The sequence below is a fragment of the Gymnoscopelus microlampas genome (genome assembly GCF_963454915.1).
Source record: "Gymnoscopelus microlampas genome assembly, chromosome: 4".
In the NCBI taxonomy this organism is placed as follows: domain Eukaryota; kingdom Metazoa; phylum Chordata; class Actinopteri; order Myctophiformes; family Myctophidae; genus Gymnoscopelus; species Gymnoscopelus microlampas.
Genome location: NC_139941.1, coordinates 41194691 through 41218855, shown reverse-complemented (window position 1 = coordinate 41218855; position 24165 = coordinate 41194691). Strand labels below are relative to the sequence as shown.

The window sequence follows — 24165 nt, the reverse complement described above, 5'->3', positions numbered from 1 at the left end:
CCACCACCACCTACCACCCTCCTTCCACCACCCCCTCTTTCCTCCACCACCACCTCCTTCTACCAATCTCCTTCTACCACCCTCCTTCCACCACCCTCCTTCTACCACCTACCTCTATCACCCTCCTTCTACCACCTACCTCTATCACCCTCCTTCTACCACCACCACCACCACCACCACCTCCTTCATCCACCTCCTTCCAGGTCTCACTTCTGTTTGTAATACATGTTTCCTGTTTGTTTGTAATTCATGTTTGTTTGTAATGCATGTTTCCTGTTTGTTTGTAATTCATGTTTGTTTGTAATACATGTTTCATGTTTGTTGTTTGTAATGCATGTTTCATGTTTGTTTGTAATGCATGTTTCATGTTTGTTTGTAATACATGTTTCATATCTGTTTGTAAGTCATGTTTGTTTGTAATACATGTTTCATGTTTGTTTGTAATACATGTTTCATGTTTGTTGTTTGTAATGCATGTTTCATGTTTGTTTGTAATGCATGTTTCATGTTTGTTTGTAATACATGTTTCATATCTGTTTGTAATTCATGTTTGTTTGTAATATATGTTTCATGTTTGTTTGTTTGTAATGTATGTTTCATGTTGTCTCGTCAGAGTTAGTCTTGTCCTGTCCCCACTCTCGGCCTGCACCTTGTCGTGGTGAGTGGGCTTTGAACCAAGACAGGCCATTTAACCCATTAGTGTAAGTACAAATCTGAGGAATTCTTACTTTACCGGAGTATTTCCAATTTTCAATACTTCTACTCCACTACATCTCAGAGACAAATATTATACTTTTACTCCATTACATTTATTTGAAGACTTGAGTTACTAGTTGTAGCCCTATGTATACATTTCGGCCATTTGAAAATCGATCTACGAGCTACGAGCTTGTAGATTTGCTATTTTCAAGTTATTTTTTTACATTTGAAAAATTGTGAAATGGAACATTCTACATAATGAGTACTTTCTACTTAGTACTTTAGGTAAATTTGTATACCAATACTTTTGTACTTTTACTCAAGTAAATTCTGAATTTCTGACTTTTACTTGTAACAGAGTATATCTACATTGCAGTATTGGTACTTTTACTTAAAGGGATATTTCACTTTAAAAAAAACTTTTGGTCATTTTATCGTCTACTCAGGCCTTTGTGAGTCCCCCAGACAGTTTTTAAGTTGCTCGATTCAGTATTTAGATATTTGATATTCATTTTATCCATGTTAGATTCATCGAAAACACCCGTCCTTGGTTCTGGGGTCTCACCCTGCCCTCCTAATGCATGAGGGGGCCGTGTTTTCCCGATTATTTTTTCATTTATTTTATAATTTTTTTATTTTATTTTTTTCATTTTCCAATTATTATTTTTTTAAATAAATGAAAAAAGTAATTGTAAAAACACGGCCCCCTCATTAGGAGGGCAGGATGAGTCACCAAAACCAAGGACGGGTGTTTTTGATGAATCTAACATGATTAAAATAGAGTTTGAAGTTACAATGGTTTGTATAGGAAGGGGGCATGTCTGATAAAATTTATATCAAATATCTAAATACTGAATCGAGCAACTTAAAAACTGTCTGGGGGGTTCCCAAAGGCCTGAGTAGACGATAAAATGACCAAACTTTTTTTTTAAAGTGAAATATCCCTTTTAAGTAAAAAAGAGTACTTTGTCCACATTTTAGATTTTAGCTATATACTGTATGTATATAAAGGCCCAAGTTTTTAAGAAACCATTAGGATTTAGAACAGTGGTTTAGAAACATACATGTATGCATGCATGCATACACACACTAGGGCTTTCACCAACTAGTCGACTAGTATAACCACTAGTCGACCTTGTTGGTACTAGTCGAATAGTTGATCAAATAAATTGCCATTGTTTTAATGCCATTACTACTATTATTATTATCCTCCTGCCTTTATTTTTATCAAAAGGGGGTCAAAAGTATGCCCAATAATAGGCTATTATTGGGCAATAACCCCCTTTTGAGGATCCTTGGAGACACTGCTGTGCTGCTGTGCCAGAAGCGCTTCCCTTGAAATGGCATAGAAATAAAGGAAGGAGGATAATAACAATAGTAATGGCATTAAAACAATGGCAAAAAAAAAACTACCACTGGGTCAAATTAGTCGACCAGTAAAAATCTCTAGTCGTGAAAGCCCTATTTGTGGATAGCCTAAGGTTTGGTCTTGATGAGCTGGACCCACCTGTGACCTTCAAGCTAAAGTTCAAATGAAACAAACAGCGACCGCTCATCACAACGTGTACTCAAATAGTTTAGACTCATTTCCAGACGTCACACTGATAAGAACCATTATGCGCGCTTACACGCAGGCCCGAGCACTCATTAGACGCAATGTAAAAGTGGTCACAGCACTCATGCAAATCGTGCCCATCGTAACTACATTTTAGAGGATACCTAGTATGGGTGTATTTATTTATTCTCTATTTTGCGTTTACAGGAATTAATTAAAAATCTAATTTTAGGGACCTTTGATATAAAAAAAATACACAAAAGTAGATCTCATTATGACCACAGGTATACTCTAACATTCACACTCTCAGAGAGAGTGAACGTTAATATGTGTTTTCTTCAACCTATAAATGAGTCAAAGCGGTAAAAGACACTGGTATGGCACTTCTGGTTCACTAGGATGGGGTTCAACTCCCTGCGGTGTCCTGCTGATTGCGTTTACAGGTTAAAGGTGTATTTATATAAACCAGTATAATCATCACACAAGTCAAGCCATAAACCTTGTGTCAGGCTTTCCACCACGTAATGAAATGCACAGCCATTCATGTCGCTGCTAACTAACCTGATCCTAGGTCAGCCTAAAACATCGCACAAGTTAAAGGGCAAGACCGCTTTGGTAGAGATTTGGGTTGTGTAGTTTTTGGTCATGTACTATGGTCGGAGTTGTTCATGTACTATCTGATTTTTTACTTGGTTACTTGGTTGGTTATGCAGGACTGAAGTTACTGTACTGTATTCATTTGCTGTGATGTGTTTCACTGTGAAGCCCATGTTCTTGTGAGATCAGACAGCCTGTGCATTAGCATAACCTGTTTTGGCTTGGTACATTAGATCAATTCACTTCAAGATCCCCTCCCCCCTTACCTCAAATGTCTGGAAGTGTGGGGCAACACATATGAGAGTAACACCATTCCTTTGGTTATTTACAAAGAGGATTTCAGAGCACATTCTAACAGACTTTTTATTTTATCAGGTTTGTTGAAAATAATGGATTTCATTGAGCTACGAACATTATTAGTCGTGTACAAAGCGAAATACAGAGGGTTGCCAAAACAGTTACAGAAGTTATTTAATTTGGACTCGCAGGAAGAGGCCAACAGAAGAGATGATTTTAAACATCTGTTTGCTCGAACAACATTAAAACAAATGAAAATTATCAAGTATGAATTGGATGGTTAATCTTCATTTTTTTGGTCATTGTTGTTGTTGGTGTTTTTAAGTTTTTTTGTTTGTTTTTTAGTTCTGGTTAAATTTTGTGTGATTTTCTCATGCTCTCGTTCTTTGTTCTCTCATTTCTTTTCCGTTTAGTTTTCTCCTTTTAGTTTAAGTTTTTGATGAATCATGATGTACTGGTTGGTAGGATATTTGATGATTTTAATGGTAGAAAGGGGCAGGTATAAATAAGATTTATCTTCTAACTGCTCCTTTTCAGTTATGGAATATGTAAAAAAAAATATGAATGTGATCATGTAAACCATAATTGAAATAAATAAAATGAAATGAAAATCTCCCTCTCTCGCTTACCATCTACATTAGCTTTTGGTACTTTAAGTATATTTTGATGCCAATACCTTTGTACTTTTACTCAAGTAACATAGCACTGGTTCAGCTGGAAGTGAGATGCCCCATTCTGTGTGTAGTGTCTAGTAATCACATACAGCCATCTTGTCAACTGAACCGGTAGTCTAGTGGTTATTGAGATGTTTCTCAAAGGTGAGAGGACCGGGTACGAATCCCGCTTGGGTTCCATAGAACCTTGGGGAAAATGATGAAGTGTTTTCTTTTTACTGTACTGGAGTATTAGTGCACTTTTACTTCTACTCCATTACACCTGCAAAGGCAAATAGTGTATGCTCTGAGGAAGGCTCATAGCCGAAACGCGTAAGCGTTCACTTTATTGGTGTGCCAATAAAAAAGTGGAAATGTGAGTAATTTGTCCTCCATTTAATTGACATTTTTGGATGTGCTACCTTTTTGGATTTTTTTAAAATTCCTTTTTTGATATGTATACTGACTTTGGGTCTAGCACTCCACTGAGAAAACCCATTGTTGATGCGCAACCTCTTTTTCTTATTTAGTGTACTTGTACTCCACTACTACAATTATTTGAAAACTTTAGTTACTTTGCAGATATAAATTGTTATATAATAAAACATACATATTAACCACTTTAGCCCTATTTTATACCACAGCCATTTGAAAATAGCCGATCTACAAGCTAGATCGGCTACTTTCAAACATTGTAGTACTTTAGCTTTTGGTACTTTACGTATATTTTGATGCCAATACCTTTGTACTTTTACTCAAGTAACATAGCACTGGTTCAGCTGGAAGTGAGATGCCCCATTCTGTGTGTAGTGTCTTGGGATCACATACAGCCATCATGTCAACTGAACTGGTAATCTAGTGGTTAGTGAGATGTTTCTCAAAGGTGAGAGGACCGGGTACGAATCCCGCTTGGGTTCCATAGAACCTTGGGGAAAATGATGAAGTGTTTTCTTTTTACTGTACTGGAGTATTAGTGCACTTTTATTTCTACTCCACTACACCTGCAAAGGCAAATAGTGTACTTTTACTCCACTACTACAATTATTTGAAAACTTTAGTTACTTTGCAGATATAAATTGTTATATAATAAAACATACATATTAACCACTTTAGAGTCAAAGGTGCAGGCTATCTAATACAGACACTTCCCTGGACTCTTTATCAATCACAACATCTGGTGTATTAGCTGTTAACGATGTAAAGATGTCTGAGTTAAAACAGAGATGGAACATGGATGAAATGACACGGGAATGTTTAAAATACAGTAATAGCACCCATACAATCATAAAATGGCAAATCAATATTTGACAGTCCAATATTGACACGCATGTTTTGTTTACAATCTCTTACTTGGTCATATTGCCAATTAGCTTATGGGCTTTATCAGCACTGGTGAGATGCAGTGGTGGACATTCACTTGAGTACTGTACGTTTTTTTTAGTACCTGTACTTTCAGTGGTGTAAAGTAACTAAGTACATTTACTCAAGTAGGCTACTGTACTCAAGTAGAATTTTGAGTTAGTTTTACTTTCACAACGTGACGTGTTGTGAGCTTGTAGATATGCTATTTTCAATAGATTTTTTTCATGTGATAACATAAAAAAATGATTTCAGTCTCATGTTAAAATGTGTCTCCCCCCAAATAAATCTATTGAAAATAGCAGATCTACAAGCTCACAACGCGTTGTGATGCGTTGTGAGCTTGTAGATCTGCTATTTTCAATAGATGTTTTTATCTGATAACACAATAAATTATTTCAGTCTCTCATGTTAAAATGCTTACCCATGGCCATGGATGTTACAATTATGTACGGGCCCAGAGAAGTACCTGCGTCTTCCGTATTGTTCAATAAAAAGCCTGTTAATCCGATCGGTGGCCATTTTCACCATATCCTTTAACCACGCGACCCTATCGGATGGGAGGTGTATTGCACTCTGATACATTATAAATCTATGAGAAAATGGCCACCGATCGGTTAAGAATACTCTTTATTGAACAATACAGAATATACGGGTACTTCTGCGGGACCATACAGAATTGTAACATCAATGGCCATGCGGTAAGCACTTTATATTTGAAATCTGAATGTTTATGTAGATGTACGGGCTGTAAATGGAAAAGTGCAAACACCTGGTTGAAGTTCGGTCGGGACAGATGACCGTCGTGTATCCATGGCTTGTTGTACATGTATCCCATCTTGTCCGTGTAAATTCCTGAACCTCTTCTTTCTGGACAGACATAAGATTCATATACAGTAGCATCGTTTCGAGTCCTTTTGACGTGCTTTTGAAGGATATTTTCTTTGTTTTGATTTATTTTCTTCGGACGTTACCGTTGCTATGGCAGATTGGCAGTTGTTGCAGGAAATGGTGAGGCGGAAGAGGCGACCCCATTGGTTGTAACGGGAATCACGTGCCAAAAACCGCACCACCCCTTTGAAAGTATTACTGCGCTGCTAAGAAAATAGTACCGACTTTTAAACTCTGATTATAAAAATACTGCGCCAAATCAGATGTCGGTAATTTTTTTTCTTACTTACTACCAATAGATCTTTTTTAAGAAGCAGAGATTATTTAGATCCACTTGATGGGAACGAAACTGAAGGAAAAGGGGCTAGACAATACGGCCTACCTGTTGCTAATAATGTACTGTAGGGTTCATGGACTCACATGCGCCACATGGTGGCCGATCAGCCACACTACACCTTAAAAAAAGGTGTCAAATGTGGCACCACCAAGTAGTAGTGGCGCCTCTGTGGTACCACAGAGGCACTCAGATGGTATTACTGCCATTATCAAGTGCTAACCACTGTACCATAGGTGTGTGGGGTAGGTATCATGTCACGTTAAGTATGTTGGTGGTAATCAGATGCAGGTTTTAACTTTCACTCTCCTGTCCGTGTGCACATGCTCGCAGCATATGTGCGTGGTGTATCTCTGTGTGTGTGTGTGTGTCTCTCTCCAAATGGTAAATGGTGCATTCATATAGCACCTTTAATCCAAGGCGCTTTGCAATGTGCATTACATTCACCTATTCACACACCAATGGCAGAGGAAATCATGCAAGGCACCAACCTGCTCATCGGGAGCAGTAAGAGGTGTGTCACTGTGTCTTGCTCAAGAACACTTCGACACTAACTCGGGGGGCGGGGGGGGGAGCCGGGGATCGAACTCCCTCTCTGACAATATTAAAACAGTGATATCGGATTACACGCACTCTCTCTCTCTCGCTAGTAGTAGAGGAGCCCATACGCTGGAGCTCCACAGCCTCGTGGACATATTATGTCCTATAGCCTGGAGAGACGATGAGTCTCAGATTAGGAATTCGTAAAAATAACATTACAGCAGTTGTCGGTGACCGAGGAGAAAAATATTGAATTCCTTGGTGTGTTGGCAGTGTGCACATGAAATTTGCTGTTGATCAGTCTAGTAGTTTATCTAGGTATAGACAGACAGACAGACAGACAGACAGACACACACACACACACAAACACACACACACACACACACACACACACACACACACACACACACACAGATGGTAAAATGCCAAAATAGGGACACCAGGTTCAAAGCGGTTTAGTTCTTTTTCAGGGCTCTCTGGTTTATCCCTTTGTAAGTTTGCAGTTGAGCAACTCATAGACATACCTACGCCCACAAACAAGCATGTCCTGTTGTTTTATGGCTAATCTGAACCCGAACAACACCAGTAATCTCTTAAATACGAGGGGGATCAGCATGATGGGCTCCTTAAGATGTACACGATGACACAAAAAAACACACCTGACGCAAAGAACCACCGGGTCAACACCCAGCGCTGAGCCACGATGCTTCCTGCCACGGCTTCCCAACAATAACACACAGAGAGAGGGGAAAAACAATTCTCAGACAAACAAGATTACATCTGCTGGAGCTCAACAGGCATGCTATTAAGTATCTTCCAGACAACAAAGGCAAACAGAGAGTTATCTTAGCTTTTAGGTGAATCACGGCACACACACATACAGACAGACACACACGCACACACACACACACGCACACGCACGCACGCACACACACACACACACACACACACACACACACACACACACACACACACACACACACACACACACACACACAAAACACCACTATACACAATATCCTGGCAATCTGCAGTAATAACCTTTGAGAGTACTGGTGGACCATCACACAGATATATTCAGCCACTAAGGCAGTTCACTGCTCTTGATCTGCTCAGGACATAATACTTCCTTTGGGCAGTAATGCAGTTGGTGAGAGTAGGCCTAAAAGCTCATTTAATCTTTCATCATGTCTTGGAACCTAGGGGGTCCTCAGAGTAACTACAGGCGGACCCCTGTTGTTAGCCAAATCTTTGTGTGATGGGGAACACATTAGCCGAAAAATTGCAGATCTAGCACGAGGCGTTGCAGTAGATCGGCTATTTTCTGAGAGTTGGTGTAGAGGGAAAAAGAACGGACCAAGTACAGAGCCAATTCGGTCAAGTGTTGAGGGTTTAAAAGGTTAACTGTCTGAAAGTACACATTAACATGAATCCGCATATGAATAGAAAAGATAAACATTTATTTTCACAGCACTGATGATGAGTGCTGTCAACCAAGTATATGAAGCTATACGAAATCTATGAAAAAGTTTAATCTGCAACACAATTTTATACAACAGTGTAGTGTAGTGGGGGTCCCTGCTTCATCTCTCACTCAGCTAAGGGCTCAGCGGCCTGAACGTTTTTCAGTTGAAAGTTTTCAGCAGGTGTTGTACAACATGTTGTACAACATGTTGTACAACATCAACGTTTTTCAGTTTCATAATAAACACTGTAGACTCTACAGTGTTTATTATAAGTGCTGCTGTAGTCACACACACGCAGACCCCTAAAAGCAGAAGTGAGGACTTGCTCGCCCTATCGGTCGTAAATGGAAGTGTTCCAGATCATAGGGCTGGACCGGCTCCAAGTGCAAAAAAGCTGGCAACCTCATTAGAAGGATCTCTTCGGGATCGGCTGATCACTTCAGCGCAGCAGAGGAGAGACCGATCACTGCCAGACGCAATGCTGTGCAACAGTTGGAGAGTTGTTTTGTTTAACGCGACTTTACGACTTTTGTCTCGCTTTTGAACAAGAGTGTTTGTCTTTCTCGTCGGTTAGTGATAGTTTCCTGCTGTGGGTTTTTCGACAGTTTCTGATTTTGTTTTTCACATGTCAAATTAAATAATAGCCCTACCAGGAGCGTTGGATATTACGCAAATAACATAGAAGTGGCAGGTAATTTGGCCCGAAGTTTAAACTACTTGTATCATACTACTTGTGGACAAATTGCCTACAATATATGGATAGTATTCACATCTAATTTCACGTTTTACTCTACTTGCAGCAGAAGTCAGCTTGGAGACGTCCAAGGATTGCTCTCTTTTTAGGTGGATTTTGCGCACACTGACTTGGATCGGCCCTTCAGACGAATTGTCAGTCACTGCGACTTCGATCGTCTCTGACTTTTGACTCGATCCTGTCCCAGAAATGGTGGGGCATTTACACTTACAAGCTATGGATGACAGTCTGAAAGGCAAGAATCGGGAAGGACTGCTTGACAGTCCGGATTCAGGATTACCCCCCAGTCCCAGTCCTCCCTTCTGCTCGCTGTCTCCTGGTCTGCTGGAGTCGCGGTCCCCGGACCCCGAAAATCACCTGGGATTTTATAAAAAAGAAAACAAAGAGGGGAAACTGGTAAGCTAAGCATATATTATTGTTATAACCACTTTAAAATAAAACATATGGTTGAGCGGAGTCCCTACCAGGGCTCTATTCGATAATGCGAGTGTATTTTCTCTTTTCTGTTATTGTGGGGAAAGTTTTTTCTGAAAATAGCTGATCGACAAGTACATTTTATACATTTGAAAACCTTTGAGCACTTTTGTACTTTTACTCAAGTACATTTTGAATTCCGGACTCCAGAGTATTTCTACATTGCAGTATTGATACTTTTACTCAAGTAAGAAATGTGAGTACTTTTTCCACCACTTATGTTGAATCAATTCGTAGCCTAAAAACACTAGCCAGAATGATCATTGTTGGTGTGGAAACCTCTGGGTAGGCTGTTGTTGGCCAGAAACGGATTTTAACTTCAGCCCTCCTCGCAAACATCTGGAAGCCCTCTCTCTCCCTGGTGGAGTTCTGCAGTTATCTCATTTTCTGATGCAGCACAGTTGCTGAAGATGCCAAGTCTATTAGAAGTTCGTTTTTTTTCTCCTGGCATACAGTGGCAAATTGTTAGACATAACTAGGGAGATGGACATGATATGACATGACATGTGACATTGTTGTCTTCAGCTGGTCTTCAGGTGACAGGGTCAGTGATGCTACTATGAGGCTACCTCCCTTAGACCTGTAGGCTACCCTTTTTAGAAGATAGATCTTTCTTGGGTTTGTGGATTCTCTATTCTATTCTGTGGGGGACTTAGCAAACCATTGGATCTATACTGTCATATTTGTATAGTGAGTTAAGTCTCGACTATTCATTTGACAACAAAATCGTTGTTATTCATTTAGAGTAGCCATTTTTTTACCCCAATTTAGTCGTTATGCCAATTAATTCCTCCCCATCCCACACACATTGCTGTGTTGTCACTGCTGTTGTATCCTACTGACTCACCTGCTAGTGAGGAGCCCCCACCAGGAGGACGTAGGGCCTGCATCCTACTCCTCCCGCCCAACACTCCCCGCTGACAGGTGCCGCCCCAGACCGTTTGAGTAAGTGCAATGACCAATATCACCCTCCCCGCCCTGGCTTCCCTCCCCCGAACACGGGCCAATTGTGTTCGCATAGACGCCCGTCAATGCCGGATGCACCACGGTGGATTCAAACCCACAACCTCCGTGGTGGTGGGCAGGGACTTTTACCACTGTGCCACCCTAGCGCCCAAAATGTTTGTTATTGTTTCTTGACTGTTCATGATCTGTTACCTGACGACCTCAAGTGCCCTGCTCATTGTCAACACTATTCCCCAGACCCCAGTGACTATAATTCTTATAGGTCAGAGCAACAGAGAAGTGGTCATAAGATAAGAACATAAAATTAAAGTCTGCGTTTGCCCAGAGGTTAAATATATGACTAAATCAGTGGAAGATAAGCTATTACTGAATATATAAACATGTTGACCTTGTGTGTGCATGTGGTACTCATGGAAATATTTTCCTAAATAGTATGGTTCCTACTTCCATTTGTGCCATCTCAGTGATTATCAGAGACTATCCAATGTCCCTGGTGTTGACAGCATTAGTCTTGACTAACTTCCCTATGTTCTTGTCTTTGACAAATCTGTATGTTAATGTGTATAATTCTTTATACTTTTGAAGTTTTGTTCTTTAACCGCACTTGAAACAGTGCCATCCTTTTTGACTGAATTCGATTTGGGAGCAGCCATACAAAAATGATTTAACATAATGTAGAAAGAATCAAAGAATATGTGTAAGTATATATATGAAGTAGTCTACAGTATTGAGTGATAGTGCAAACTGCAAACCCCACTTTGTTGTTGTTATGGAGGAAAAACACCGAATCCCTGCTGTGATTTGCTTTACAAATGACAGCTAATGCCATTATAGCAGAAAAAGGTTGATTCAGTGAAAAATAATTACCAGGTCGCTCCCAGTTTCAGAAAGTCTACATGTCAGCACAGGTCGAGGGTGGCTTTTTAGTGTGTCTGAAGGAAGCCCTAGATATGCAGTTATGTATCCTGGGAGTTGACACTGGTTTGTTGAGACCTGAAAAAAGTGATATGGCCTTAATCCTCTCTAGAGGTTTGAGACTGGGAACTGGGAAGTGGGAAGGTCTTGTGGTTTCTGCTCAATATCAGTTTTGAACAGCAGCTTCTGCTTGGTACTCAAAGTTTTCTTCCCCCGAAAGAATCAAAGATGATATTCGTATAGCTAATGCAAATGTATTTTGTATTATTTTTAAATCCCCCCTCTCCAGATCTGTTTGTGGGATGTTTTTGTGTGCCACCTAAGAACAATCCCCCAGTTCTATTTTGGGGCACACTGTGCTAATGCTTGTTAGTGCAGTTGCAGGCCATTGCATAAGACATCAATGACCTCTCACTTCTAATTTAAACATGGGCAATGCACAAACACAGCCCCACTGTTTTGAAAACATTTAACAAATTGTGCACACAGAAAGTGTTTCTCTGTAGTTGTTCAACCTCCTTACAGTTACCTCCCTCTTTGCATCTCAACATACTTGTAAGTTGTAACCAAACCCATACATCTCTAAATGTCTCCAAATAATGCCACATTGAAATACTGGCAATATTTACTGTATGTATAAACTACTAGGTGTATAAAGATACAGGGCCTGATTTAGTAGCAGGGCTGAATATTTGATGCATCACAGATAGAGCCAAGGTGTCAAACATCAGAAAGGTCATTTGATAATACCCTTCAGCGCTTTACATTCTGTCTGCACCAAATAGTGCTGGCACAATCAAGGAGATCATTAACAGAAAGAACTGTCTCTGGATTACGAGGACGGGATAGGGAACTGATCTCTTGACTGTTTGTAAATCCAGCTTCCACTGATGCACTGATATCAAAGGCAAAGCCATTCTGTGCTTCAGATAATGACGTCTGAGGTTTTATTATCGCACCAAATGGCCAGCAATGTGGAAATTTGTTTTACATTGAATGTGTTTGGCTTGGCTTGTCCTCAACGGTGCTGCATTGTGCATTGTACATTGTGTGGCTACTGCTCAGCTGTAGCCTATTTTTCCTGGGCAGAATTGTACTTCCAGGGGGGGTTCCTGTGTGTGTGTGTGTGTGTGTGTGTGTGTGTGTGTGTGTGTGTGTGTGTGTGTGTGTGTGTGTGTGTGTGTGTGTGTGTGTGTGTGTGTGTGTGTGTGTGTGTGTGTGTGTGGTGGGGGTCCATCGCCCTGAGGTTACCTAACCTTCCATTCACAAGTGTTTATGTTTTACAGAAGTTGCCAGAGCACTCTGTGGCTGTAAATAGCCAGCGCGGTGTTCATCACGCCAAAGCAGCGACGGGAAGCCAATCAAATACTTACAGTAATTTCATGCCACAAAGTGCCAACAGCAAAGGGTGGAAAATGAATGGGTTTGCAGATTAACTCCATTTGTGTGGATTAGGGGCACCAGGGGTTACTAGGGCTGTCAACTGAATCTCAGTCCCATTTTTGATTATATTTTGATTATTATTATATTTTGGATCGAAAATGCACATAATGTATACATGTGTGTAAGAAAACACTTTCTGCCGATTATTTAGAACAAGTTTACAAAAGGTAATGAACTAATGTGAAAATGGCTTCAAAAAGATGACAAAGGACACGCACATCCCATATCCTGCTGGGCTGGGTTCTGGATCAAAAGTTCAACAGTAGAAAAATAATAAAATTTGCACACCAGTGTTATGCTCCCATTGTGGAATTTTATTCAGTGGTAACCTTTCAAGCCGGGAGGCACTTCCTTAGACCTTACCGAATGAACCAATGTGAACTCATATTTATTTCATGTCTCAGAGTTTAACTGACTTTGGACAGGTGGAAAACTATAGCTAAACTATTGCAGAGTGACCCATTTTTACCTGACACTTACACTTCTGATAGTTCAACATGAATCTTAGTCGTTGTGATATTCAATCAGATATTCGTCAGATATTAAATAATGACTCGTATATAAGTCCGGTGTGCAATCCCACTAGAGTTTCAGTATAGTGGAGCGGATACAATCGACATGTACTGTAGGATGAATCGTGCAAATTATTATAAAAGTGTGAAATTTGGTAAATTGGCCTCCCAAGTTGTTTTTTCAGAGAAATTAGTTTTTGGCTGATCTGAATGATCTTTGATGTCAATATGTATTTTGTGACATGCCAGAATATCTCTTAGAAGTTGATGAGTGGTATAATGATTCTAAACTCCTCACAAAAAGTCTGGTGCGCAATCCCACTAGAGTTTCAGTATAGTGGAGTGGATACAATCAACATGTACTGTAGGATAAATCGTGCAAATTATGATAAAAGTGTGAAATTTGGTACATTTGCTCTACAAAGAGTAGGTCAAATTTATCTGAAGGGAGATTTGAAAATCCAAGATTTGTCTGGTTTCCACGCTAGCCAAAATTGGCCTCCCAAAGTTGTTTTTCGTATTGAAATGTATGTAATTGACAGGGGTGCACATAACTGGTGCGCAGGTGCGCATGCGCAGGTGCGCATGCGCAGGTGCGCATGCGCACCCAAAATAAAAAATGCGCACCACATCAGGCGACGCAAGGCGCTTTTGCGCACCAACAGCTGGGACAGGAATTTCCAAGCTTTAATTTTTTAGCAAAACTAAAAAATAAAAGCCTGGAGATCGAGGCTAGGAATTTACTTCCTGAAGCCACACTCACACAATCACTCTAAAGCACCCGTCGGCCCCATGTACAGCCATTAGGCGCAGGGGTAGAGATATGACCCGCGTCGCCTCGCATCGCCTCGCATTGCCACGCTGCGTGCACGCAGCCAGCAGCGGCTGTTAGAGGCACTCGTCACCGACGATGAACGCACCGTAATGGTGCAAAATATGCCGTGAACGTCCCAATCTGGCGGATGAAATCAGCGCAGCAGCACAGGGCACCAACCTTTGGGGGCTTTATCTAACAGCGTGAGAAAAAAAAACGGCGAAAATCGGCGGAATTTAGAAGCAGAGCGTCCTTTTTTTCTCGCCTCCCCGCCCCGTTGACAAAACTGTCCGGTGGGCACCGTGCTGAACCCCCCCCCCCCCCCCGTTGACAAAACTGTCCGGGCTGAACCCCCCCCCCGTTGACAAAACGGGACGGGCGCCATGCGCACCAAGTCACATGTCCAGGTGCTCTTCTGCGTACCAGACCTAAAAAGTTATGTGCACCCCTGGTAATTGACCAATTTGGTGTCGATTTGTTAGAATATTTTGATAAACAAAGATGGCTGCCAAGGTGGCCATTGTGGCCAAATTGGCCTCCCAAAGTTGTTTTTTCAGAGAAATTAGTTTTTGGCTGATCTGAATGATCTTTGTTGATGTCAATATGTCTTTTGTGACATGCCAGAATATCTCTTAGAAGTTGATGAGTGGTATAATGATTCTAAACTCCTCACAAAAAGTTTTTAAACTTAACTTTGGTTGATTATTTCTCCCCTTCAATAATACCAATTGCTATCGTATTTTATATCATATTATCATTGATTAGTCACCTTTACAATGCAGTATAACTTGTAAGGATTGTGCAATCGTGGAATGAGCAACACAGCTTAACGTGTGGGTGGCGCCCCCCAAAATCCCCCAATAGGCTTCTGTTGGTAATCTCTCTCGTTTTGAGTGACCTGCCAGCATACACCTGCTGGCAGATGTGTGCCAGGTGTGCTCCAGGCACAGGTGTGTGACTGGCACCTGAGCATGGGTGTGTGCTGGCAGGTCGCTCAAAACAAATTTGATCAATACCCTTTGGAGAGCAAATGTACCAAATTTCAGGCTTTTATCATAATTAGCATGATTCTTCCCCTATCCGCTCCACTAGTAGCGCGAGAGTCAAAAATAAAGCTTATTGTGACAGCACAAGAATCATGGATGCACTGAAGGCTGGTTGGAAAATCTAGAATAAAGATACAAGGATTCATCAGTGATGTTACAGTCATGCTACGCAGCCGTGTTACAAAAACCATCAGTGGTTGATGGTTGAATAAATTGACATTATAAAACATTGAGTCCCCATGCCGAATCTGGGGGGAATGAGATCAGTGGAACTCCCTCTGGTGTTGTGCCCGTGGTCATTACTCACTTTTTTTTAACAAGGGCACTGGTCCCTTGAGTATCTTGAAAACCAGGCCCATTGCAAGTTGCTGTACTCTGTCCTCTACCGTGAGCCATCCCACCACCCTAGCATAATGAGTTTGTTTTGAGAGGTCTGTAGGTTTGATTTTAGTGCCTTTTAGGTGCTAGAGTACCATGAGTTGCATGCATAGTCAAATTGACATTGGATAAGTGCTCCAGCTCGTGTCCTCAGTGCATTCCTACTGACCAACGAGGAGATCCCGCCAAAAACTTGTATTCTTTGGTTGTCTTTCTTGATTACCTTAAACTTGATTGTATCACCTTAGTAAACATTTTCATAAACACTTTATGTTTATGTATTTTTTAAATCATCATGACATGCGTTTAGTAAATTATGGTCCGTTGGTCCCATAAATCTTAAAATTAATGATAAAGTAGGGTACGTTTCAAGGGTTTCTACTGGTTCTACCGAGTGAAGACCCGCCCTCGCTGCGGTTGCATCCAATAGCAGTCGTTTCCGTTTCGGGACCGGAAGTTCAAAGAAAAAGTGGCTTCAAAACGGCATGTAGAAACCAATGGGGCTGGCTTTGTCCATTCTTTTTACGGTCTATGAGTCATACTCATCCAGATAGTGTGGTGCTGATTGTAAGCTCTGGGTAAGATGAGAATTTGCATGGTGCTGCTCAGTGATCTGCCATGCCCTTGGCCTGTTGTAGCCTGTCCCTAAAGCAGAGAGACGGTGAGAGAGAGAGAAAGAGAGAGTCGGTGGCATGTGTGCTTATTGGAGCCAAACCACAGCATGTGACAGGTTCACTCTATCCACCCAGTGTAATGTGAGAGCCAGCAGGGTTGGGGTTGCCATTAGATTCAGATTGTTCACTGTTTTGAGTGGCATATCATGCAATCAAAAGCATCTCTCTGACAAGCACATATTCAGTGCAAGGCAGTTTTTCTGTGAGTACAGTGTACACAACTGTCAGTCACAGAAGTGTGTGTGTGTGTGTGTGTGTGTGTGTGTGTGTGTGTGTGTGTGTGTGTGTGTGTGTGTGTGTGTGTGTGTGTGTGTGTGTGTGTGTGTGTGTGTGTGTGTGTGTGTGTGTGTGTGTGTGTTGTGCGTGTGCTCTCGCACGCGTAATAGAGGGAATGTGGGTAGGGAGTTGACAGAGATTGTGACTGCATGTCTCCAGGCCAAAGCTCAGGAAATTTGGCATTCACCGTTCCAAGCCTGTGGCCAGTTGGAACCGAACTCCCTGAGATCCTATTGATTGTGGGAGTAATGATATTACTCTCACTAAGCTGGTTGGTGGCCAACAGTAAAAGACTGTGGTTTTAATCGGCAGCTTCCAGGCGTGACTGTGAAGGTGAAAAAGCATTTGTGCTCACTGCACAGCGAACCTATACCCTGTCTACCTGGAGTTTTAAACTATAAAGGGGTACACCACAGAGCGCACATCTCTGCCAGGCCGTGTGGCCTACCCAGGGCTACGTAAGTTGTGGATTGCAGCCGCAAGGACCCGAGAAAGCTGTGGGGGGAAATTACACATTTGTGGCGCCCCCTATGGGCAGAAATGCATGCTCTAGAGGCCCCTCAACATGTGATTCCAATGTGGGGTTGATTGTGTTTTGTGTACATGATATTTGGAATTTGTTTAGTAAAAATAGGCCCCTCCCACACATATTGGAAGCCAATTAAAGGCAAATAGAAATATCAAAAAGCTGTTCAACTCTGAGTCTCGAGACGTGTAGTGTACATAATTTGGTGAAGATTGGTTAAAAAAAAGGTTTCTGCAACAGGAACTATGGGTCTGAGACTATGGATATAAGTGAAATCGCTTTTTAGCTGTGCATTGTGTAGAGGCCATGTGATTTTGAGTTGATCAGAAGACACGTTCATGATTTTGGGCATTTTGTTTTTGTAAAATTGGCTCTTCCTGCAAACTTTGTACGCCAATTATAGCCAATCGGTATGGAACATCATAGCAGTAGGAGTAGTTGCAAAAAGTATGTTTTGAAGAAAATGGTGCACAGCCGGGGCCTTTTGGGGAGCATGAATGTGCACAGCAAGGTAAGAGGGGTAACAACTACAGAATTTATGTCGTATGTATAAGCCTGTTAGCCTACAGTACATACTCCGTTTCTGCTGGACAAATGTAGCAATGTTGGTTGGTCGTTGGTCCATCCAAATATTGCCGTTCTTAGTTGTGAGCAGTGTAAAACATTATGTAAATGAATTGTCCTCCTCTCTCTGTCCCCGGAATGCAGAGTTCAGTAAATACTATATTGCCAAAGTGTTAAGGCTGAAATATTATTTCAAAATAACACATTGTTTTACAATAGATGGGTACATTAACAGTAGTATTAGTTATGATTGGCAATGTACCTGATATGATCTATTCTACACTTTACCCATCTGGTTCCTAAAGTTAAACAAATTATGTCAATAATTGAAAACAAAACAAAAACTCTCTTGACCTAGGGATTGATGTCAACTCTCATCTAGCTATTTGTGACCATTTCTTTAATGTGTTCTTTGTGCTTTCATTCAGAGAGTATTTAACCACATCTCTGTGGGACAGTAATGTCTTCTGTGTGTGACTCTGTGCGTGTGTGGGTGATGTGTTGTGGGGAAGCAGAGCATAACAGACGACTGATAGCTTGAGCAGGTGGACCAGTGAGGGTGGCCAGGTTTAGAAGCCAAGTGACAGAGAGGGGGACACTCCTTGTCTTTCAACCACAGACACACATATACACATACATATGTAATACTTAAAATATGATTAAACTTACACGGTGAATTTCTAAACACAGGTGTTTTACATCGGAGGAAAAAACAGAAGGAAAAACTGTTTGAAATTAAGAGAAAATGCATTTATTTTTAATTTATTTGAATGCAAGTCTGAAGAGATTTTGAGGGCCTTTTTGAGTCCTGTGTGTGTGTGTGTGTGTGTGTGTGTGTGTGTGTGTGTGTGGGGGGGGGGGTCTTCCATGAGGAATGGGAATGTGTTCCACAGAGAGGGGGTAGAGTAAGTAAGTTAGTAGCCTTGGGAACCAATGGTTCTCGAGCCTTGTGGCCCATAGGTCAGGAGCCTATCTCCTGTTTCCTTAGTGTGAGACAGCTTGATGTACACCCCCCTGGACATGATGCTAGTATGTCGCAGGGACTTACCCCCAATCCAGGGAGGCATTGGGTACCTTTTTTATAGTCTTTGGTATGACTCGGCCCGGCATTGACCCTGGTCTGGGACCTCCAAATCTCAGGGCGGACACTCTAACCACTAAGGCCACTTAAAGCTGGGGGTAGCAACTGAAAAGGCCCTGTCCTTCCAGATTCTGCATTTGGAGGAGGTTTTAAAGAACACTGGAATCTGTAAACATATATACCTAAATACACACACACACACACACACACACACACACACACACACACACACACACACACACACACACACACACACACACACACACACACACACACACACACACACACACACACACACACACACACACACACACACACACACACTGTTGTGTACACACCTCTCTGGGCTCTTAGACTGGCTGGAGGGCTGTGCAAGCCCTTCAGCCAACCCTTCAAAGAGATTTAATGCTAACACTTAATTTGCCTTGCCCGACATGTATAATTATCTCAATTAAAATGGAAGTGTTGCTTTGGCTGCTGTTTCTTGTGGAGTTGTTGTACGGCTTTTGCCATTGCCAGGCAGCATTGTCATGTGGGAGGATCAGTGGGTGGGGGGTTGACAAATGTCCATGCTTTTAGAAGACCAGGCAGGCTGAGTATTATTGTTTAGCGGGTAGTCCATTCTGTTCTTTGAGATTTTGACTCTCCTGACTGACATGGTGTGCTTTCTTCCATAGCTTCCCTACCTGCTGCTGAATGCCACAGGAACAGACCCCAGAGCGCGTATGCACCCTGTGTTCTTTGGTGAAAGCATCGAGGTCAACCCCAAACCAGAACAGGAAATAAAGTAAGTGAAAAGAAAATCAGTATTGATTAGAATGTGCACCTTGTCTTGCCCTATTTTAAATGGTTAGGAATCGTATTGTTACATTTGTCTTCTATGTTTCCCACGGCGCCGACCAGCAAGCCGTGGGCATACAATGCAAAATTCAGGACACTCATGGATGAAATGCACAAATCTGCGAGGCACGAACGAAGCGAGTGCACCGTGCACCGTGTTTCATCATGTTCCATTATATAACATTTTTATATTCTGGGTGTTTGATATCGTTTTAATGTATTTCCTTTCTCCTTATGTATTCACAATGTCTGCGTAACATGTAACCTACGTATGTGTAAAATGCACTTTAAAATAATCTCATATTATTTGTTCCATAATTGTTTTACTGCTTAATATTCCCTTACTAACACTGCCACCTAGTGGTGACTTACTGGTGCAGTATTTTCCCAACCTCTATCATTATTGTGCTAAAGCCCTCTTTCCTTCCCTTCCACAGGTGCAACTCTGAAGTGAAGTACGACTCGGACAAGCATTACCAGGACCAGGTGTACTGCGTACCTGTTCCCACCCCCACCTCCTTCAGCGAGACAGTAGTGGCGGTGCAGAACTGCACCTGGCGAAGCTACAAGTCCCAGGTCTACCTGGAGCCACGTCAGAAGCCCCAAAGCTACCGGAGCACCACCATCATCTACCCTAAACATGCCAAGAACACTTACCGCACAACTCTCAACTACAACGCCACAGGCTCCCGTCGTTGGTTTGTTTCCACGGTCCAGCTGGAGTCCAGCGAGGACACGAGCCCCTGTATTATCTACACAGAGGACCTGTAGCGCAGCCTAGACCGACCACACAGTCTCAACCCTTGTAGGGACAGGGGCTATCCGCCTGAATGACTGAATAGTACAGGCTGACTTGAAGATTGGTGGCTATCTTGCTTAATGAGGATGAGGCACTTAGAAATGCCCATGTTGGAAAGTACTGGAACCCCACATCTTTTTCTTGTATCTATGAATTTGTGTGCCATTGGGGGGGGGAACCTGAGACATCCTTTTAGGGACACTTTTGCTGTTTGGGTATATTTTATTAGACTTTCTACTGATGCAGTCTTTAAAAAGAGAGCCTCCTTGGCAGTTCAAAGCTGCATTTCATGGATTCATTGTCTTATTTAATATAAATGCTGACAAATCATTCTGCTCCCAAGAAGAAATGGCTGCCAATGGACAGAACTCTGTTTTTAACCTCAGTGAAGGTAATGATAAAGTTTGACTGCAGATGTCTAATATATCTAGGAATCTACAGTTCTTACACATTTCCATTATACTGATGTTAATTTGAATAGAGTTAATGGCAACCCATTCACACCAATGCAAACTCTTCTAATGGCTTTATTGCACTTGTTTTCTATGTATCATAATTAATGCCTGTCCTGTCATTGGAATAGTAGTGCAGAGCGGAGCGCTGATTTACAATATTGCATTCAAAAACAACAACAATGGACCAAAGATAATTTAACGCAGGGATATTTAGGTGACTGTTCACCTCCCTCCATCACAATTCTTTACTCTGTAACTGAAGACTAATGTTTTAGTCGTCTTCTTTTTCTCAGCAGAACACATTCGTACAGTAACTTTGTATTTGATTCAAACTAGACCTCAGAAGATGGACCCCATTTACTCCACAGATTATATTATCTTTTTATGAGGTTTACTGAGGACAATCTGACCTCATCACAGTATGAGAAAACTATTCAGAGACTGCCACAGCCTCATGCCACATGGATATAGTTTGCCACAGAGGACACAGATTGTAGGTGTTCACAAGAACGTACAGTAAGAGGTACATTTATTTCAGTTTAGTATGCTTTTCTGATTTTACCACAAACACAATTGTCCTGTTATTGTGAACCCTGCCCATATAAAACAAACGGTACTGTAGGAATGATACACCAGTTCTCTGAGGTCTGTTTTGATGTCTTTAGTGAGCTGTTTGACGTTATCTACAATGCCTCTTAAAACTCTCCTGACAGAGAGGAGGATGTTGGTTACAAGGCCAAAAACCTCTGTCCTTAACCCTAACCCTGTTTTTAAAGATTTACAAACCATATTCTCTGAGGTTCAGGAGTGGCAGTTTAGTCAATGGGTCAACTTGAAGGTTTGACACTTCTGTAACATGTAGTATATTGTAGTTTAAATTGTTGTCTCAGATTGATTTACAGCATCAGGTCACATCAGGTTTTCCTGTTGAAAATGTAGTATAGATTTATATTATACGTCTTTCTCACAACTTCCTTGTCTGTCTTACATGTAGGTTATTGATCTTGGTAAATGTTGAAACTTATTTTATGAATTCAGATCTTACCTCAGTTTTTTTTTTTAGATGTTGACTTTATTTTGTTGCAAACATGTATTCCCTAAGGTAATTGAGAATTATTTCTTGAGACTTTTGTTTTTTTTAAAGAAGCTATTTCCCTATAAGTAAGTGGACCGTAGTATGTGTCTTGAGGGGGTGGGGTCAGACTGAGGTATCGGCATCGTGGTTGGGGTACAGATTAAGTAGCAATGCAAAGTGTAAAAAAAGAGACTCTCGATAGGTTTGATCTAAGAGAAAGCCTCTGGGTCTAGTGTTATTCCAAATGGAAACACACACACACACACACACACACACACACACACACACACACACACACACACACACACACACACACACACACACACACACACACACACACACACACACACACACACACACACACACACACACACACACACACACACACACACACACATACACACACACATACACAGACCCAAAAGATGAAATAAGTGAATCAGGCTTGACGTATGTAGTCAGTGGTATTTGCACACAATGGGAAAATTACTGGCAAGACAAGCTGAGGGGTTTGTTATGTATAGGTGGTCTGTGAGAGTTGTTCAGAAGGCATAAAAGTTATTAGCAAAAGGGAGTGGATGGCAAGTACAATATTTTGATGGTTTTATGTAAGATATGTTTTGTGTTCTTTCCTAACCCTTGACTTTGTTACTGTAATATATTTTCCTGTTGTATATGTGGCATTGAGGCACTTCATAATTCTCTTTATATTTTTGTACATTTCATGTCGGTCATCATTCTTGCTCTGATCAAAAGAAAATAATTTAAAAAAGATGTATATTCTAACTGAATAAAAAAAAGAATTCCCAAACCCAGACTTGTGTTAGTTCAGTATTTAGTTTACAGTTCCCCTTTAGACCATATTAGGCATGTACACATACATTTCAGCGAGAAAACACCATTGTCAGCACCAGTCAGTACCATAGTCAGCACCATAATCAGTACCATAATCAGCATCGTATAGTCATCAACCACAGTCAGTACCATAGTCATTCATAATAATAATAAAAAAGTTAAAGTACACATACTCATAACGACCCATAAGAAAGATTTGTATTTAAAACTTTCAAAAGTATTAAGACATTTCAACATTCTTCAAAGTGTACAACTGCTATTTGTAGAATTTGAACCCAGGACCTTAAGATCATGTAGAGAGCATCTTTACACAGTGAGCTATTGAACTTGTTGCTCATCAGAAGCCAAATGGATTCATCAGAAAAAAGCCAGAGGTTTGTTTCCATTGTGCAACTAACAACAATATATAATATATAAACTAAAATAAATTCAACTGCATATCTTGATATATGTGGTTTGTATGGTTGTTTGTTGTCAGTTAAATCAAGAAAAAAACTGATTAGAAGCAGGCGGCATGGTAGGTCACTGTGTTAAGACACTGTCTGTCTGTCTGTATGAACCACTTCTTTATTCTTTACTCTGAAACATGTTTTGAACACTAACATCCAGAAACTACTCCACTGACTCTCAGCAGATGTCTCTTAGTACTCTTGAAGTGTTTATATGTCAGCCTTCAGTTAGTAAAGTTCAAAAGGTCTAATCATCAGACACTCAGCACAGATATTCCATGTTCAAATCCCAGTCCTCCTATAGTTCATTGCTTTTCAACTTTACTTAACTGAAGGCTAATATACAAAAGAGCGCTCCAACAGTACTGAGAGACATATGCCATGGCTCACTGATGAGATGCCCTAGTGAGCTAGTGATCCGACTCCCGGTACAGAGGTCCCATGTTCGAATCCCAGTCTTTCTACTGTTCATTACTTTCAACTTTAATAACTGAAGACTAACACGAAAGAACGCTCCAACAGTACAAAAAAAACATAGAATTTGAGTGGCTGAGAGATGGTGTGGTGGTCTAAAGGTCAGACTTTCGGCCTGGAGATTCCATGTTCAAATCCCAAAAGCACTAGAAGACACTTGCTGAGGGCCCAAAGGTGTGTTGGCGCAGTGGTGTGGTGTGCTTGATTGGTTGCCTCTGCTACAGACAGTTTGCAGGTTCAAGTCCCATGCCATCAACAGACATGGAGGACCATTGGGGGGACTGTGTCCCTCCACTGTTTCCTGATAGTTAAAGGTGGGTGGTTATGTGTGAAAGAACTCTGTCCAGATAAAGTTTTACGATTTGTGAAAATGTAATTTGGTATAAAAGAGTAAGTTTGGTTCT

General features: G+C 41.2%; 1 protein-coding gene across 2 annotated transcripts; it reads left to right on the top strand.

Moving 5' to 3' along the window:
• The first annotated feature begins 8813 nt into the window (after window positions 1–8813).
• Window positions 8814–22798, top strand: rflna (refilin A). 2 transcript variants are annotated; one of them, XM_084055902.1, is made up of 4 exons: window positions 8814–9082; window positions 9195–9541; window positions 19492–19601; window positions 20092–22798. In XM_084055902.1, exons 2-4 carry the CDS (start codon window positions 9335–9337, stop codon window positions 20423–20425), a joined length of 651 nt encoding a protein of 216 aa, XP_083912028.1. In that variant the 5' UTR covers window positions 8814–9082; window positions 9195–9334; the 3' UTR covers window positions 20426–22798. The 2 variants fall into 2 exon arrangements, with proteins under 2 accessions (XP_083912028.1, XP_083912027.1); XM_084055901.1 differs by having other exon boundaries at window positions 9192–9541.
• Window positions 22799–24165: the final 1367 nt, after the last annotated feature.